The 18,249-nt window shown below is 32.7% G+C and overlaps 2 protein-coding genes across 2 annotated transcripts in view; one reads left to right on the forward strand and one right to left on the reverse strand.

The window, feature by feature from the left end:
- The window catches only part of LOC141526177 (uncharacterized), an 83,275-nt gene that overhangs the window by 54,683 nt on the left and 10,343 nt on the right, over positions 1–18,249 (reverse strand). The gene's annotated exons all lie outside the window — the stretch shown is intronic.
- Positions 8,066–14,777, forward strand: LOC141526079 (uncharacterized). The gene is made up of 2 exons (XM_074240838.1): positions 8,066–8,617; positions 13,954–14,777. Exons 1-2 carry the CDS (start codon positions 8,344–8,346, stop codon positions 14,061–14,063), a joined length of 384 nt encoding a protein of 127 aa, XP_074096939.1. The 5' UTR covers positions 8,066–8,343; the 3' UTR covers positions 14,064–14,777.

An 18,249-nucleotide genomic window follows, 5' to 3' on the forward strand; every position in this document is an offset into this window, starting at 1 on the left:
GAGTCACTGCTTCTGAATATTGTTTTATCAACATTCAGTAGAACGTAAAAAAATTCGCCGAGTAAGCGGGAATTTAATAAAGAACTTCATGAAATTCCTGAATGATGAAATGAAATTAATTTAGATGCTAAAAAAAAAGATCAGTTTACTTCCGATTTTTACCGTGTAAGACCGTGGAATTTCGCACCGTTACCGTTTGAGAGAAGCTAATTAAATAACCGACTTTGGAAATATTTAGAAGCATTTAGTATTAATTAGTAACGCGCCTACCGGTGTTCTTAGCTCGTAGTTCATAAATAAAATTTCTAACGGACACAAACATGACTTTTTAAAATTAAAACTGATAAAAAGATACCGCCTGGCCTGGTAAATTTTTGAAAAAAGTAGTCCAATATTAAATAAACGGTACTAACACAAAATCCGTGAGGAAATATGAAAATAATTTTCCCACGTGACATGTTGACTCTAAAACTAATACCAAGTCGGAAATAATTCCTGGTAATACCTGACGTATAGTCTACATAATATCCCCAAGGTGCTAGCTATCAGCTGTTCGTCTCACGCACCCCACCAGCTACCAGCACCTCATGGACTTGCACCCAAAGGATCTGCTATAGAGATCCCTTTAAACTTTAAAGGCCACTACCGAACACTAGGCAACCCTGCACTACTATATTTATATTTTACCAAAACAAATCTGTACAATTATTCATCTCCAGCAAAATGAATGAAAATAAATTTTAATATTTTTTAATTATAAAATTAATAAGCAAAATCATATGTGATACTGCTCGTAATTATATAAAAAAAGTATACAGCCATAAATGGGAACGATAATGACTTTTACGGAGAAGAGATGAATAAAAGTGATGATTAAGAAGAAGAAGAAGAAGAAGGGTGTATGATATTATGCGAGTATACAACAGTTAAATGAAGCTAAAAGTGTACTAAAACAGAGATCATTGAATTTCTGCAGGGATCGTTTTGTGGATGTAAAGGAAGTGGCACGCGCACGATGCCGGCTAGCCACGCGACATGCTCCAACTTCCAAGAAACAATTCTCCAACCGTCTTGGCATCTTCTTAGTTGTTGTTTTCCTTCGACACATACATGAACGACCGGCGAATAGAGAAGAGAAGAGAAGAGAAGAGAATGAGAGTAGATCTTTATACTCATGCTCATACTAATACATAATACCAAAACAGCTACCGACAAACATCTCAAAAGGCTCGCACGCGTCCTACATTTCGCCATTTTTTATTTATTATTTTTTCCCTTTAGTTTGGTTTCTTCTATATCATCGTGCTCCTTCGACAATCAGACAATCGCCTGAAATGACCCGGTAATAAAGGCTTGAGCCTATGAGTAGTCGACAAAAAGGGCAACTAAGTAGTCTGCACCAAAATTAGCCAATTTGGCGGGTTAAAAAGTTATCAGGTGTGATGTGTGATGCAGGGATTGTGTTGATAAATGGCGAATTGAGAACCAGCGAGCTCTGTTGCCATGAGAAAAATTCTCAACGGTCATACGAGAACGAAATCGAAAATAAAAATAAAGTTAACATGAGAAAAGAAGTGCACGTGCGTCTCAGAGGGCCTCTCTTTTGCGTGCATGGACTTTACTCGGTGAATGTGCTTTCTGTCTCACTTGGTTATTCCTTCATCACCTCTACTTCTCCTCTCAAGAATGCCTGCCGACCGCGAGTGCTCTAGAGTCTTGGTCTTGGTCTTGGAAACACGAGGACGCAGATGGGATTGCGTTTAATGAAGTCTGGCCGGCTCGCACCTGCCACTTTCCAAGCTACTAGCACACCGAAAAGACCAACGGCCGTTACTAACTTGAATTCATCATCAACATCAGTTCCGAGTTCCCGCCAATCTTGATTTGGCGGGAAATTTACTGTGGAAGATGGAATTTTTATGCTCAGTCATTTTATTTTGAAGTGTGAGGTCAAATTTAGAGTCTGAGCGATTTAAATTCGAGTATGAGGAATTATATGAACTTAGAAAGCCGAAAAAGTAGTTTTTTTTATCATCTTTTCTTGAAGAAGCTTTTAGATTGATTAATATGAAAATTAATGTTTTGATTCAAGCAAAAAATTCTTTAACTGAGAAATTTTTTAATTTTACTTGATTGAAAATTAATGAAATTTTCATGTTTTTTGATAACCGAATTTCCGTTGATGGAATTCGTGTGTAGGGTCGTATCTGTGTTTCATTTATTGTAAATGATGAAAGAGCATTTCCAATGTTTAATTACCAGAGCCTGAGGCATCTGGTAGACCCAAATTCAAACAGCAATACCCTAAATACCCCCACGAACCATACTGAATATAACGTTTTTCCAAAAAGGATCAAGATCACGCACGGCATATGTAGCCTGAATCGACTATACAGACAGCATAGATCTACTTAGAGCAAAACTAGATACTCTAGTGTAGGTAAGGTGTGGGTGTAGGTGTAGGTGAATAGACGAAGGTTGAGGGGCTGAAGAAGACGAGAAGCGTGGGGCGTGACGAGGATTTGTTGTCGAGATCTACTCTAGCAGAATCCAGCTGCATAAGATTCACAAATACTAAACACCGAAACTAGTGCTCTTATATTTGTATACATGCACCACATCCACCTTCTCTTCTTATTCTCTCTACGAGACTCGACTACTCAACCCCTAAAAAATCCATGGTACGTCTCGCGATACTTCCCGGAGATAGCAACAGGATCCCAGAGAAACGGCAGATACAGAGTGGGAGGAACAGCTGGTGCCGGACGTTTTTAAAGGTATAAGTCTTTCAGCCCAACGGACTTTTAAATTTTTTTCAGTCCTTCAAGATCTTCTGATTTTTTTTTTCCTCGCAACATTTTTTTCACCAAAGTGTAAGCAAGGATCGAATTATATAAAAAAAATATTAATAAAAATGAAATTGAAAAAAAACGCGCTAGTTTCCGACGGTGTGATGGACATTTTTTTATGTAAAATTGGGAAATTCTGGTAATCAATTTTTCGGCAGTCATGCTGGGATCTAGGATTTAAATAACCATGTGCATGCATCTATCTAAGCAGCTGGACGTATCGATGCCCATTTAAGAAAACCCTTTTTCTATTCACATTTATATTTTCATTATACACCAATCATTTTCATCGTAGATTTTTTTCAGATTCTCTGGATAATTCATCCACGTATACACGAACCGTAAATCCTTTTTCACCCACAAGCGAGTGATCAATCACCTTTTGAATCCCATCTGGATCCAGATCATCATCAACAACAATATAAAATAACATATTAAAAAAATAACAATACATTAAAATGTTTGTTTAAAAAATTTTCAATTTTACTTTCGATTGACTTTGTTTATTTATTTATTTCAGTGACCATGCAATTTTAGTTGATGACAAATGACCAATGACTTTACTAGCGAAAGGATTCAAGGATCGTTTAAACCAGGTAGGTGTTGACAAACTCCAATCACAAATCGATAAAAGAGGTATTGTTGTTTTTAAAACGTGCCTTTCTCTCAAAAGCGAGTTTGTCTTGCATCAAGGTCCATCAACGAGGAACAAGGAAGCTCAAAGACAATTTGCGGGTGGTTCCATTATTTTCACAGAGCAAAACCAGTCAGCGTATTGCTTTCAAAGAGATGCCGCCGTGGCAGATCGTTTCCCAAGTAGAGATTGCCGGAGAGTAGATGACTCGAACGTGTTTCTAAACCCGAAATCTGCTCCCGAATTTCGGCGGCTACCGTTTGAAGTCTCTTCATTTTTTATCTCGTGTCTTTACTTTATTTTACTTTACTTTACTCTGTCCGTTCATAAGTCTTCTTTCTTCAATCCTTTTACTTCACCCGCAATCCACGTATCACCCCATCTCATAATTTACATTAATTGAGATAATAAAATCATAAAAGAATTCAGAACCCGCAGAGGCACTAGCAAACCCAGAATTAAAATCTTAAACAAAATTTATCGACGTTAAAATGATACCATGGCACAACTAGCTACCCCGCATAGTCCGCGGCCAAACAAAAGATTCAAGCTAATTTGTTTTCGAATTTTATTTGTGGAGATCGTTTTAGTTGTAACGGTCAAACGATCGGGTGGATTGCTTTAGACAGATGCAACCAGGTGCTGGAACCGATCACGAATAACAACTCAAAGTAAAGGGTAGAGTTACAATTTTATCTTGCTCACTCTTTACTTAACTTGTGGCGTTGCCAGATATACAGATGATGGTTATTCTTCTTTCTGGCTCTAGACCATATACATACTACGTGAATAACGCCTATATATATATATATATATATATATATATATATATATATATATATATATATATATAGCGGCTACAGTTTACGGTCTTATATGATCTTCAATACATCTTTGGATGACGCCAACGCACACTCAAACAGGATAGACCATCCAGGCATGTGAAACATATACACGTACAGCAACAAAGAACTAAAACGAAAAGTTGAGTCAGCTGTCGATCGTTTCCGCTTCAAATTTCGCGCTAACGGTCGTAGATTTTCTTGCGCAAAATCGATATTGTTTAATCGAGAGCTTCACGCCTTTTAAATCTCCTCAATCCTCCATCTCCGTTTCTGACTGAGTATTCTATTTCATTTGTTTACTTTTTTTTTTGAGATCGAGATTGGGCACTGTGATTTCCTGTTGTAGTTGCGCTCTGTTGCTAAGGAGATTTTCAGCTTGAAGACGCTCGAAATTTTACAGCATAAACAGTAATAAGAGAACTCGAGTCATGTATATATTGTTTCCAGCGTTTACTCCTACTGAATTACGTAGACAACAATGCGCATCGATTTGTATCTGCAATTGCACTTTCATTTATTCATTTAAGTGCACATTTATTCGTCACATCCGGAAGTAGGTGTGTTTTCGCGGTGAGAGGCTCGTTGTAGCTTCGAGCGATGCAATTTTATTGATGGTTATTGTTGTTATTAATCGTGAGAATAGAATATGAGAATAGAAATTCAGAAAAATAATGAATTTTTTTAATTGGTGGGAATTAAAGTGTGGACTTGATTGGACTTGGGTTTTATTTTTAAGAACCCCCGTGAAGAGGACAGGAGAAATTGTACGGATTTTCGGGAAGGTCTTCCTGCACGAACTTGGATGTTCCGGTCTGGGGAATTTGCCGGAAGTAATCGAGAATAGGATTGCTAGGGGAAATGTATGTGTAAGGAGTATTTATATTAACATATATTGTATTATTATATTAGGTGCCTTTTTTTGTATATTGTTAAACCACGAAAATAGTTTAGAGACCGGTTTCGTTCATGACCCAGCGCTGAAGCTGTGGGTGGAATTTTAAAATGTTTACAATATTTTTGAGCCGCCGCTATTTATCGACATACAAATAAGGATTTATTTTATCAGACAGCATGGGTTACCTGTTTGGTAGGGAGGTATTTTTAAATTACAAATTATTGGTACTATAAATTTCATGTGGAATCCCCCGTGAAAAAATATATATATATATTTCAATATAAAAAATAAATGAATAATGCACAAAAGTATATAAAATTTCTATTAAAAATATTTTTTTAAGAGCTAACTTTTGGCTGATTTTTTTTATATTTTTTATATCTTTACTATTATTGAAATATATATTAAAAATATATATTAGAATATAAATTAATTAAAAAATTTCACACCAAAATGATTATGGGGAAAAAAAAACCCTTTTGAACTATTTTAAAAAAAAATTTTTTACAACTTAAAATTATTTAATTTCTTCCCAAGAAAATTTTACGTTTATTCACCTCGCATTTTTCAAACCCCTCAACTAAAATTAAAAGCAAATGTTGGTCGAGAAAATAAAAAAAAATTCATACGTTAAAATAAGTACGCAGACAGTAATGTTATCTAGGGTGAATAATTTCCTTTTAAAAGAGTTACATCGACAATCCCGCGGGGGTAGCGCAATCACGAGTTAAAAAAATGACCAAGCTATAGTGTTACGCCCACTGGTCACGGTTTTGTCCACCTGTCTTACTTCTGTATATTTTCACATCAACCCGCATGATTTTGAACTTGTACATCGATATCTTTGTACTTTTTCCCTTTTCATTAAAACAGTAACGGTCAAAAGTAACCCCCATTGAGGAATTAATGTATAATACATATATAGCCAACAAAAAATCCCTGGGTAAATCCACCCCTATAGTCCTTGAAGCCATACCAAGTGTGAATAAATGGAAGAAAAGAAACTTTAAATCTACTCGTAACTTATAACTTATTCTTGTTAGTAAATTAAAAATTGCCTTGTTAGGGTTCAATTCCGAGCGGAGCGCATCTAATGAATTAGCTCCGAAATAGACGCAATCTCTCTTTAAATTCTCGTTGCATAACAAATATGACGCAGTATAATTCAATAAAGACCCTGGAAGTAATATTATTACGTGGAAGGTAGAAGGTAAAATGTAGACGATAAATAATGACAAAGCAAGTTTAAGTTTAAATATAAAGCAGTGAGCGGGTGACCGGATTTAACCTTCTGTACTCAGTGCATCGTGTATCACTAAAAATTAGGATGTAAATTATATATAAACGTAATACCGAATATAGTACTGATACAGCCAAGTGTAAGTAAATAAACATAACGTTACATATTATAATAACAACAATAATAATAAAAAAAGAGACACATCGGAGCAGAGTCGTGTATCCCCTTCGCAACTGCGCATCAGACTGTAACTGGCGAAATTAACACGGAAACTGAACATCCGCCTTAGTTATTCGATAAACATGAAGCTCCCGAAGCTTTATTTTGTATTTTATTGTTTTTATGCATCAGTTGTTCCAGGTATTTCATTCATCATTTCACCCGAAATCTTAATACGAATACGAATACTAAATTACAAACAACTCAGGGATAAATTACCAGGGATTTCTTGTTGCTTTAAATTGTAACCAAATTTTAGTTAAACAATTTCATACTTTAATGATACAGTAATCAGTAAACATCTGATCACTTTTGATAGTACTAAGAAAATATTTTTAAAAAATCGTTTGCACAATTTTTTTTTAATTCTGAAATGTAAAATTTATTTTACAATTATGTGTTTATAAAATCATAATAAGAAAAATTCTGTATCCTAAAAAGCCGCGAATGATCACATCCAAGAATAGTTTCCCGCCAAAACAAGCATAGGCGTCATAAATCTCTCATATCCATATACTCGTGTCGGTTTTTTGTCTACTCAGGAGTGGAGCCAAAAGACCTACTATGACGTCTTATGATTTAGTAGTGGAAAATTTTCTCCAAGCCTATATATATAATATACATACATAATACATCATATACAAGAAACGAAACCGTTGAGCCTTTATTCAAGTGACTAATGTAACATACACTGAATAATCGTTTATATTTATTCCTTTTCCTATCTTGGGGTGCAAGGAGCTCTTTACTTAGCATTACACTGCATTGGGGCAGAGAAGCCAAGTAAAAAGTGAAGAAAGAAGGCGACCCGAGAAGTGTAACTACTACCCACCATTCACCACATTAATAACGATGGGAGAAGTTTCACAAGCAAAGACATGCATCTTTTTCCATCTTACTCGAATTTTTTATTCTACTCTACTCGTTATCCTAGTACAAAGTGTATGTAGAATTGGTATTAGTGAATTATAATAAATTCACTACAAGCGTAGCTTCTTCCCTCCCTTCGTCCGTTCATACCCTCCAGCTCTTCACAAACACATTCATCGAGAGACCACATACAAGAGGCTTTTTACATTTCATTTTGCTGTTCATCATTCTCGACGCCTTTGAATTTACATCAAACCTTCCTTCTCTGGTCCCGGGCATAGTCTTCCCCTTCCAACAAAATGATATATACCTGTGCTCCACTCCGAAAATGTCTGTGCTTATGTTTATACTGTACATATATGTACAGTCTATACATACTGTATGATTAACAACGTTGGTCAGCGTTCCCGCCAATTTTACTGCGCAACTTTCAGCGCTCCAATAGAATTCAAACTTGATGAAGAACAAAGTGGGGACGACCTCGTGGTTTGGAGCGTACTTGGTCTTAACCGTCGTAGAACGCCATCAGCCAGATCGAGTCGGACTGTCTTCGGGTGAAGATAATCCAAGTTTTATCTATTTCTATTTCTAAAAAATTTTATTAATTTTTGTTCAAGTCCAAGTTTTGTTTAAGTTTCTGTTAAAGTTTCATCCGAGTTGTTCGTTTTAAATTTTATTAATATTTAAAATTTAAAATAAAGTTTTGTAATATTAATGTTAATAATAAAAATATAAATATAAATTTATTATTAATTGATAATTCACTATTTATCACGGTGAAAGTAAGTGATATGTTGGCCGCACCATTTTGCCGCGAATTGCAATTCGGGAACATGCTGACCTCAAGGATGCAATCACACGTCCCACGCTGCTTGTTCGGATCTCCGAATCCTAAGGACTCGGTGGAGCTTCTTCAGGAGAGTCTTGATATGGAGAGGAGCAAGTTTGAGCGGAGATGGGGCATCGATCCTTGTCAGGAGGACAAGGAAAATGTTCAGAGAAAATTCGAGCGGTCACCAAGAAAAAATCGGAGCTCGCCTTACTCCAGACAAACATGTATTCACGGTAAATTATTATTTTTTTTTTTAATTAATGTTAATATTAATATTGATACAATTGCCAGCGAATGGATATCTTTCACTTGTGTGATATCAATTAGCATTTACTTTATTTTTTTTTTTTTGCTCCGATATTTTGCAATGGTGGTGAATAAATTAATTATGATTGCTTTTGCCGAATAAAAATATTAATTGGCTCGATAACAGAAGCAAAAAAGTTTTAAGATTGGGCGGCGTGGATGTGGAAAAATCCGCGGTATTCATAAGCGTCACCATGTGCCACGTTGTTACTTTTGGCGGGAAAACTAGACGCGCCGAGCGTCGATACGCCTGTTAGTTTTTTAGTTATTATTACACTTGCTAAAAATAGCTGTTTGAACGTATTTTTAGTTCGGTTGTTTGGTGTAATTTTGTCAATTAATTTTGGTTCAATACTTTTTAGATAAGACCTGTGTGTTGGTGGAATTTGTTTATAAAAATTTTATTTAATGATGATAATAAAAATATATAATATTATTCTTGAATATGAGACGCTTAAAAGTTTTTTTTTTAAATAAATTAATATAAGGGTGTTAAAAAAATTTTTTGTCAGGATAATTTTTTAGTTTTTAAAAAATAAATTAATTAATATGATTAAAGTATGTCATAAAAAAATTTCTTTTTTTGTGAATTTTAATAACATAAAAAATTATTTAAAGTTCTTCGAAATTTTACTATAATCAATTATTTTTTAATATTAATCGAAAATTTAACACTTCTAAAGTAAATTTCAAAATTTTTTGTTTTTTAAAATAAAATATTTCAATATCGATTTCTAGAATTTAAAAAAAAAAATTAAATTTATTAAAAACTAAAAAATACAAATAATTGATCCAATTAACTCCGAATTTCCCCGATAATATTTTATAAAACCAGCAAAAAAGCGCTTAAAATTGACAACTCCGATAGAAAGATGCGCAAAGGCGCGTGGCCTAAACTCGTTTCTTATTTACTTTCTTCTTCTCTTTACATTATATTATATTCTCTTCTGAATCTCAAAATGTATGGGCTCTTTGTCCATCATTCTTACTATACACATATCTAGGATCCTTAGCATTATTATTCTCGATCTTCCACATCCACTCGGCTTCTAGTTTTACGCCTCGACTCGACTACGAATCATTTTTATTCTCGATATCAACCAACTTATATAATTCTACAATATAATATGATGTTTTTTATTCGGCTATAATATTATACATCCAGATATCCCTTATACCACTATATCTATCTTCACTCCATAATCGTTAAGTGCGCAGTATAACTAGAAAAGCACGACACGTCTTCTGCTTATATTTATGGCCATAAGATCGGACAGATAGCGTTTGAATTTTAAAATTGGCTGTCTTGCATTAATACACTATAAACTATAAATAAAAATACTATCGCTCAATATTAAAAAAAAAAAATTAATAAATACTACACAGCATATTGAGCACATATGAGTCAAAAATTAAAAAAGAATTCGGGAGGACTAAAGAGGCCGAGTCTAGACTTGTTACCGTGCCGGTGAATCAGAGTTGGGTCATATGAGTCATGAGCCACGGCCTTACCACCTAGTTTTTTATCCGTACACTCAACTCTCACATATATAATCACACGTAAATTTTTTTTAACACATCCGAACCGACGTAGTATGTATTAATACAATATATAACATAAAAAAAAGAAATAAGAAATCCTGAAAGGACTCGGGTGAATCATATATACACTACTACATTTTTTACATCGCTCGGAATTAGAGATCGCGTTCTTCGAATCCTTCTTAACTCATCCGTGACCAAGAGAAGAGAAGAGACTCGATAGGACGTTTTTTTTAAACCTTACAAAGCCCCATAAAACCATCACAATTCCATATATACGTACATATCTATAGATATATGTATAATAATCCTTGTCGTCATTACTTAATAAATTCTTTCTTACATAGCAACAGCAACTGTAAGGCCCAACAAAAGATATACATATATGTTCGTTATACATTGTAGTAGTAAATGGCCTTGTCTTTCGTTAAATAAATCGTGAGAATGGTGTTGTATCTCAACGTGTCTCTCGTGATCATATCTTATATTTCTTATCGTTAATAATCGCTGGTAAATACAGAAAAGGGTCGTGTTTGTAAATGCTAAAGAGAATTTTGTTTTACAAAATAGCGAGTCTCCAAATATTTCGGAGGTACCGGTCTCAAAGTTCGGGGTATATTTTCTTTGCGCTGCCCTTATATTTTACTTTATACCTGCTGTTAATACAAGATAATACGGCGAATCTTTAGTTATATTAAGGGAGTTGAGCCTTTTACTGCTCATAGTTAATGGAAAAAATTAGATAGCAGTGAAAATTGATTCGAAGAGATCTTGAGATTTTTTTTAGAAATTTAAGAGAAAAATTTTACCATCGAGTCAATGTTTTTTTTTTTTTTTATAAAAATTTTGACTGATTGTGAAATTATAAATTTGAAAAATTGCATCAGATTTATCAGCCGGAAGTATGCGTCTTCACATCAACATCTTTATTATTGGGGTAGAAGGATAAAATACACAGCAGATATAGATGTTTGTTGAAATATATAAGATTATGACCAGGGGAATCCCCGGAAAAAACCAGCGAACCGATACAGAGCTAGCCCTTTTGCGACACCTGTTTTAAACTCCATAAAATCATGCTAAGGGTCTTCATTTAACTTTTTACGAGTGTTGTTATTGTTATAATGATTATTATTGTATGTATGTATTTATATGTACAACTGATATGTGTATTTTTCCCACAATTAAGTCTGTTACACGCAATAGCTCGGCAGTTATGCTGAATGCGATTCTCAGGAGGCAGCCATCAAGAAAGTGTCCCCGTCCTCGGAAAGGCCGCTCGTAACTTATTAAACTACACTATTTCCATTATTAAAATTAAAGCGTACGAGGGAGAACTAATGGTCAGCCTTCTTGGTAATTCCTCCTGAAAGGGGTTACCTTGATGGGTATTGACATTTCCTTTTGTCTACTGCTAATGCAATCCAGAGGGATAACATCTATTTGCATTTTTAAATTCTCACCATTAAAAAGTAATTATGGTAAAGAGAAGCTTTTGATTTTTTACTCTCAAGTGTTGAGTCATTGTTAAGATGCGGAGAAAAAATCGCATTCATTTATTACCCTGCTAATTGTTTCAATTATCGCTGAACATACAAATTAAATTACACGTTTTGCTACGGATTCACTGGAGAAAAAATGAATAAAAATTTTAACTGGAGAAAGAAAGAGCCAGCGGCTAAAATTTAGTTGCTGCAGGGCAACTAGAGTAATATATAATATAATATAATGTAAGTAAAGAGAATAATGCAAGTCGAGCTTCATGAACGGTCATCGACCGCAACGATTCATCCGGAAGACTCTTGGTTCTTCTCCACCGACAACACGTTTCTTTGTCCTTCACTTCTAAGAGATATTCTTTCATAATAATAAATACCTATATACGTTATTCTTACGTTGTCGGTTCTAAAAAGTGAGAAAAAATCTACCGATGCATCGTCTCAGTATTTGTTCCCGATCTGTTCAGGTACGGGGTCGTAAAATCCAGCTCCTGCCATTCAATCGTAAGAAGAAACAGGGGAGAAAAAACTATGCCCCGGAGAAAAACTCGAGTAGAGAATAAGACTTTACTGGTTTTTAAACTGCCTCCAGTTCGAGGAGAATTTGTTATTGTTGTTGATGTTGTTGTTGTTGTTGTTGTTGTTGTTGTTGTTGATGATGCTCCTCGTGCTGCTATTTTACATTGCTGCATCGGACAAGTTACGTAGAAAAGAAAAAAGAAAAGTCGTTTGCTCTAGTCCTGATTTTTTTTATTTTATCCGCAACCATTTTATTTTATTGATAAAATTATTATTATAGTATGCAGGGGCTTCTTTGTTGCGTTATGCGTCTCTCAATTCATTTCAATTTAACGACCAAGTCATGAAAATTTTCTTAACCGTCATTTATAATCCGGGCAGATAAATTTTATTCAAGTCTTTCTTTATGTACCATCTTTTCTTTTCTTTCTTTGTTAGGATGCACTTCTTATGTCAAAAATCAGATGCTGGGTACTTGTTTGAGATCATTCTTCAAATTTAAGATTATTTTTTTATCTTGTGATACATCTTTGACGTTTATTTTTTTTTTCTTTATAAATTATCAAGTATTTTTTCTAAAGGTTCTTTTTGATTTTCGGATTCTGCCAGATATTCATCAAGTTTTTTATTGAAAAACTTTTTGGTTTTATGAAATATCTAACATGTGAAAAAAATTTTTCAAACTTGAACTTTTTAAAATTTCTAAACAAAATAAATTAGAATGATGAAAAAAAAAAAAAGTCTTGAACATCAAAATTTGAATAAAAAAAAAATAATACAAAGCTTGAACTCTATGAAGAAAGTAAATCCAAAGATTTGCACAGGGAGAAAAGGATAATAAGAAATGATCGTTGGAAAGTCTGCGGTTATAGCATTAAATGCAGCTGAAACAGATGTGAATCCCTAGAGGAGATATCGTTACTTAACCGCATGCCAGAAAAATATTTAACTTTTAAAAACTAATATTATAAACAAGGTAATTTGGTACGCGCACGGGGGGTGAGAGTCCAAACCATAAGCATTAAATAAGAAATCACTTTCTGGAGACATATGGTTAAAACTACTCTTACACACATAATATATAAATAAACACATACATATTCATATTTACATTCATATATCGTACCCTCAGGTACTTTTGAATGTTTATGATTTTTTGCGCTCCTTTATATTTTATGTGCTCAGTTTAGCTCCGTACAAATAGAATAAAAGAAACGAGAATTGTGTAGGCGGATTGAACTTTCTCACCTGTCGTCTGGCGAGCAAAACCGGGGTCGCGTCTCGCCTGGAGTGAAGAGTAACCTACCGGGCCCCTTGCGAGCAAAGTAGAGGGAATTGTCCTCAATACACTAGAGTACACACATACTATTTTATATATTTATACACAAGTAAAGTCTGGAGGGTAGTATATAGGAAAAGACTCAGGTGCCATACCTGACCAACAAGGGTACGATTCTGATGAAGGATAAAGGGACTTTGTACCAAAGATCGACCTGGCTTTTGGTTACAGTCTGCATTTAGATTTTATTGTAATGGAAATTTTTTTTTCTATCAATTTAAATTCTTTTAAAATCTTCAATAAATCTTGTTATTTATTAATAACGTTATTCATATCTGAACTTGTGAAATTCGGAATTAATTTATAAAATTTGATTTTAATTTTAATATAAATTACGAATAAATTTTTTTTTTTTCTATTACAGATTACTGGAGATCACGAAAAAGCTGTGACGTAACTAAAAAATCACTAGTATCTTCAGTGGACCCGAACCAGGTGATAAAGAAACAAGAGCCTCAGAAGACAACAAATTAGCCTCGCAATCAAGATTAAGATTTTTATTTGATTATAATAATTATAGTTACTATTTAATACTAACGATAAGCATCAGAGAATAATTAACGATAGCAACTTTGTTGCGGTGGTATTAATCGTCAATTAACGTGATCCGGAATTTTTCATTTTATTTTACGTGAAAAATAACTTCCTTAACATAATATATATTTATTTCTATCTCTATGTCTTTATAAATATATATAATTACTGTAATGTAATTCGACCTAATCAAATAGTTTATTGACAAATATGTTTTGTGCATACTTATGATTATATTAGTTCACATAAGGTGTAAATAATTATTGTGATTAGTGGAGGTTTAAATGGATTTTTTAAAATAATCAGAGACTGCTCTATTTCTATAATGTATTATCTATTTTCTGTTAAATTTATTCTTATTATAAATTAAAATTATTGTCTCATTAAATCCGTCAGAAGCCTGAAAAAAGTTGATTCTTTAACGGAACAACAATACAGCGCCTCCAAAGACTAATTAACCGATCAATTAATAATTATCAACTTATTAAGTGTTGAGAAATATCTAAGATTTTCTCGATGTCGGCTATTGTGTATAACTATTAATATTTTTATTTTTTTTTTCTTGTAGAATTTATTGCCCAATCTAGTCATTAATTTTCTCTACATTTTATATAAAATTTCTTTAAATATTGAATAAATGTAAAAAAAAATTTATTGACTCGTATTATTATTGTTATTTAATTTTAAGTTTAGAATTAATGTAAATTTATCTCAATCAAAACTAAATTCATAATAATTATTTAATTATTCAAATAAATATTTTTAATTGATTAATATTGAGCATAATTTGAATTAATAAAGATTTGAATATAATATTTCTTTGACCAAAACGCGCATGTAAAAATTAAAAAGCCAGTAAATATACAGTACAGTAAGCAATTATTCAACATTTAGTTTTAAAAATCTATATAGATATATACCGCGATAAAATAGAGTGGGATTGTTATCGTTGATGATATCACACACATTAGCACTCGTGTGAGCAACGAGCTGTAACTTATGTCGCCACACGTACACGCGAAATCGACGGCACGCGCTTGCCACGGTGTAATCCCGGCGTAATATTATTATACATACTATGCGCGTAGTTTTCGAAAATTAGACGGCAGCTGAGACAGTATAGAGACAACGACTACATAATACTTCAATGGAAGTCGATTAGAATGAGGATGGCATTTGTAACGTACTGAACCACCTGGATACAATCGACACTCCATGGGGGTCTATATACATACATGGTATTTTTTTTATTTAAGTAAGTTGCCGTTTTCATCACAAACGTTGCCGCCCCCGATCGCGTAAATATGCTACAGATGTATAGTTGGCTCGATTGCGACCGAAATTAGACATGGGGGTGCTCTGCCAGCGGTGTGGTATTATATACGTATATGGTTAATTACGTTACGATGCACCACAAGCGATTATAGGATGGAAAAAGAAGCAGCTGATGCGTGGAATATCCCACCTATATCATACTTATGTCTTACTGCTGGTAATTTCAATAAAATAATAAAATAATTTAAGCTAATTTTATGATGATACTTCAGCTACCAACCAATAATAATAAAATTTTTTACATTAACTACCTGTGATGCTCACGATCAATTTATTTTACAAATATTAATTCAATCAACGACTGGATAGTTTTGTTTGAATAAATTTGAATAATTATTTTATTTTTTTGAAGGAATTTTTTTTTTAAATTAGACATTTTTATCGCCAAGTGAGTTAAAATTTAGTTACATTTTTTGGAAATTGGGCTAAGTAATAATTATAACTATTTAATCAATAGAATCGTGGATATTTTGAAGAAATATTTATAAAATTATCAAAAATTAAAAATGATTTATTTTAAATACCGGTAATTCTATTTATTATTATAATAATTGTTACCATTCTAAAAATTATAGGGATTGTTGGTTTCGTAAAACTTTTTGAAATATTTTAATTTCAATTGAGGAAACATAAATTTGGTGCTTAATAAGTAATAAGTATTTGAATGCGATTGAAATTTTTTATAGATCGCCATTTAGTAAAATTGTATAATAGATTTGTAAAGACTCTTTTCTTATTCTAAAATTATGTACTAAATCCAGACCGGATCAAAGCTTCCGGATGTTCCAGCTACAGTGAATGCGGATTAAAAATTCTAAGCGATTTTTCACAGTGTTACCACAAAAATCATTAGTAATTCCAATTTTTATGTTATTATTCAGAATAAAATTATATTTACTACCAAATTCTATTTGCAATAAATCTTTTCAGGATTTCATAATAAAATTTCAATAACAAAACCGTTATAGAATTGTTAATTTTGTTGTAAAAAATTTTATTAACTAATAATAAATATTTTATTTGTTAATAACCGCATATTCCTTGCGAGTAATTAACCTTCAACACGAAATAAACTTGTTCATTCAAAATTAATTTACATTAAACAATAAAAATGAGAATTCTAAATAAATTTAGAATTATTAAATTCTTGCACCAAAAGAAGCTAAAAATTTATTGAACTCCGGTCTTTAAATTTATAGTTATTTTTATAAGGAATTTGGCCATAAAGTATTTAACTTAGCATACCAAATTAATGGAGCCTATTTCAGTCTGATAGCGAGTTTCTTTAAACTGTCACATAGACATCAAGAAATATATTATTGTTTTACTCTGACGGGTATTGTTTAGCGAGTTATTTACGAGAGTTCGTGTAGTGAGAACAAAATGATTTATTGATCAGTCGACAGTTATGTGGCATTTTGTGGTAGTGTATCACTATTTGCCGTTCCAAAAGTTTGTTTGCATGGATACAACTCGATGGACACCTTCAGCTTTAGCTTCGCTGCCTGATATCATGTCTAACAAATTTAATATAGTTCATTTTTTATCTTTTTACTTTTGCTTTTGTACTTTTGTACTTTTTATGCTTATATTTTTATTATATTATACTCTTCGCTCTCCGCTCTTTGCAGTTCGTGTCTTATTATTCTTCAAGAGTTGCAAACGCACAACACACTAACTCGAGTGGTTTCTAAAAATATATTTCAATGTATACACACATTTGTATACTTCTTTTCTTCAAGTTGAGCGTCTTCTGTGTATCTTGTCACACGTTTAAATTTTTTTTATCACCATTATTTATTTATTCACCGCGTGAGTGTGACAATAATTGTGACGTTGGAATAAAATTTATGCATCTAATTTAAATATTATCAAAAAAAGTGAATCTGCCTGTAAATAACCTCATGCAGTTTCTATTAATTATTATGATACGCTGATAAAAAAATTTTATTATTGTTTAGTTTCGCGGTCTATAATATTTCAGTTCATAAAAATAATATCAAGAATTTTTTTTTAACAATCATATATTTTTTTTAGTTCATCAAAAAAATAGAATAATTTAAGAAAATGTAAATTCTTCCATAAAAAATTTTTTTTTAATATTAATTTTTTAATTTTTTATTAAAAAAAAAAAATATCAATCGACTATGAGAGTAAACAATTACAAAGAATTTATTTAAATTTAATTACTTTAGCAACGCGTGCTTTAAAAAAAAATAACTTGATTTAAAAGAAAGAATTTTTAAACAATTTTCTTAGTTCAAAATTCCTTTTCTCAAATCAAGTTCATTTGTAAGTCAATTTAGAGTTTAAAAAATGATGTACGAATAGTTTTAAAAAAATTTTTTTTGATCATTTTTAGTTACTATATACAGTATACGCTGGTTATTGTACGAGTGTAAAATTTATCGTGGATATTAGGCAGTAATTATCATTTAGTGATCATTTATCACGAGCATAATCCCGGTTGACTCGAAGTATTATAATATTAATATATGTGTATAATAACGACGGCGAGGACGGTATAGGAGGAATAAAACGAAGCGAAAACTCCTGGATGTAACATACAAATACGCCCAGAGCGAAGAAAAAGAATTTGACATGTAAAAAAAGTAAATAAAGAAAGAGAAACTGTGAGTCGTAATTCAGTTGCTACTGGCTGCTGTGTAATAAATAACGAGGCGGAATACAGGTAGCAGGGACACTGAGTACGAAAACATGAGCAAGCCGGCTTTACTAACACAATAACACAATAACCCTATCAGTTAGTCTAATAAACTCGTCGAACAAA

This window comes from Cotesia typhae, unplaced genomic scaffold (assembly GCF_013202065.1).
Source record: "Cotesia typhae breed Kobodo isofemale line unplaced genomic scaffold, CoteBio_Ctyphae contig_33, whole genome shotgun sequence".
NCBI classification, from domain to species: domain Eukaryota; kingdom Metazoa; phylum Arthropoda; class Insecta; order Hymenoptera; family Braconidae; genus Cotesia; species Cotesia typhae.

Excerpts from the sequence above, each read along its gene's own strand:
- LOC141526079 (XM_074240838.1), top strand. The coding sequence starts at position 8,344 with ATGTTGGCCGCACCATTTTGCCGCGAATTGCAATTCGGGAACATGCTG. Across the intron at positions 8,618-13,953 it reads CAGACAAACATGTATTCACG|ATTACTGGAGATCACGAAAA; the intron begins GTAAATTATTAT and ends TTTCTATTACAG.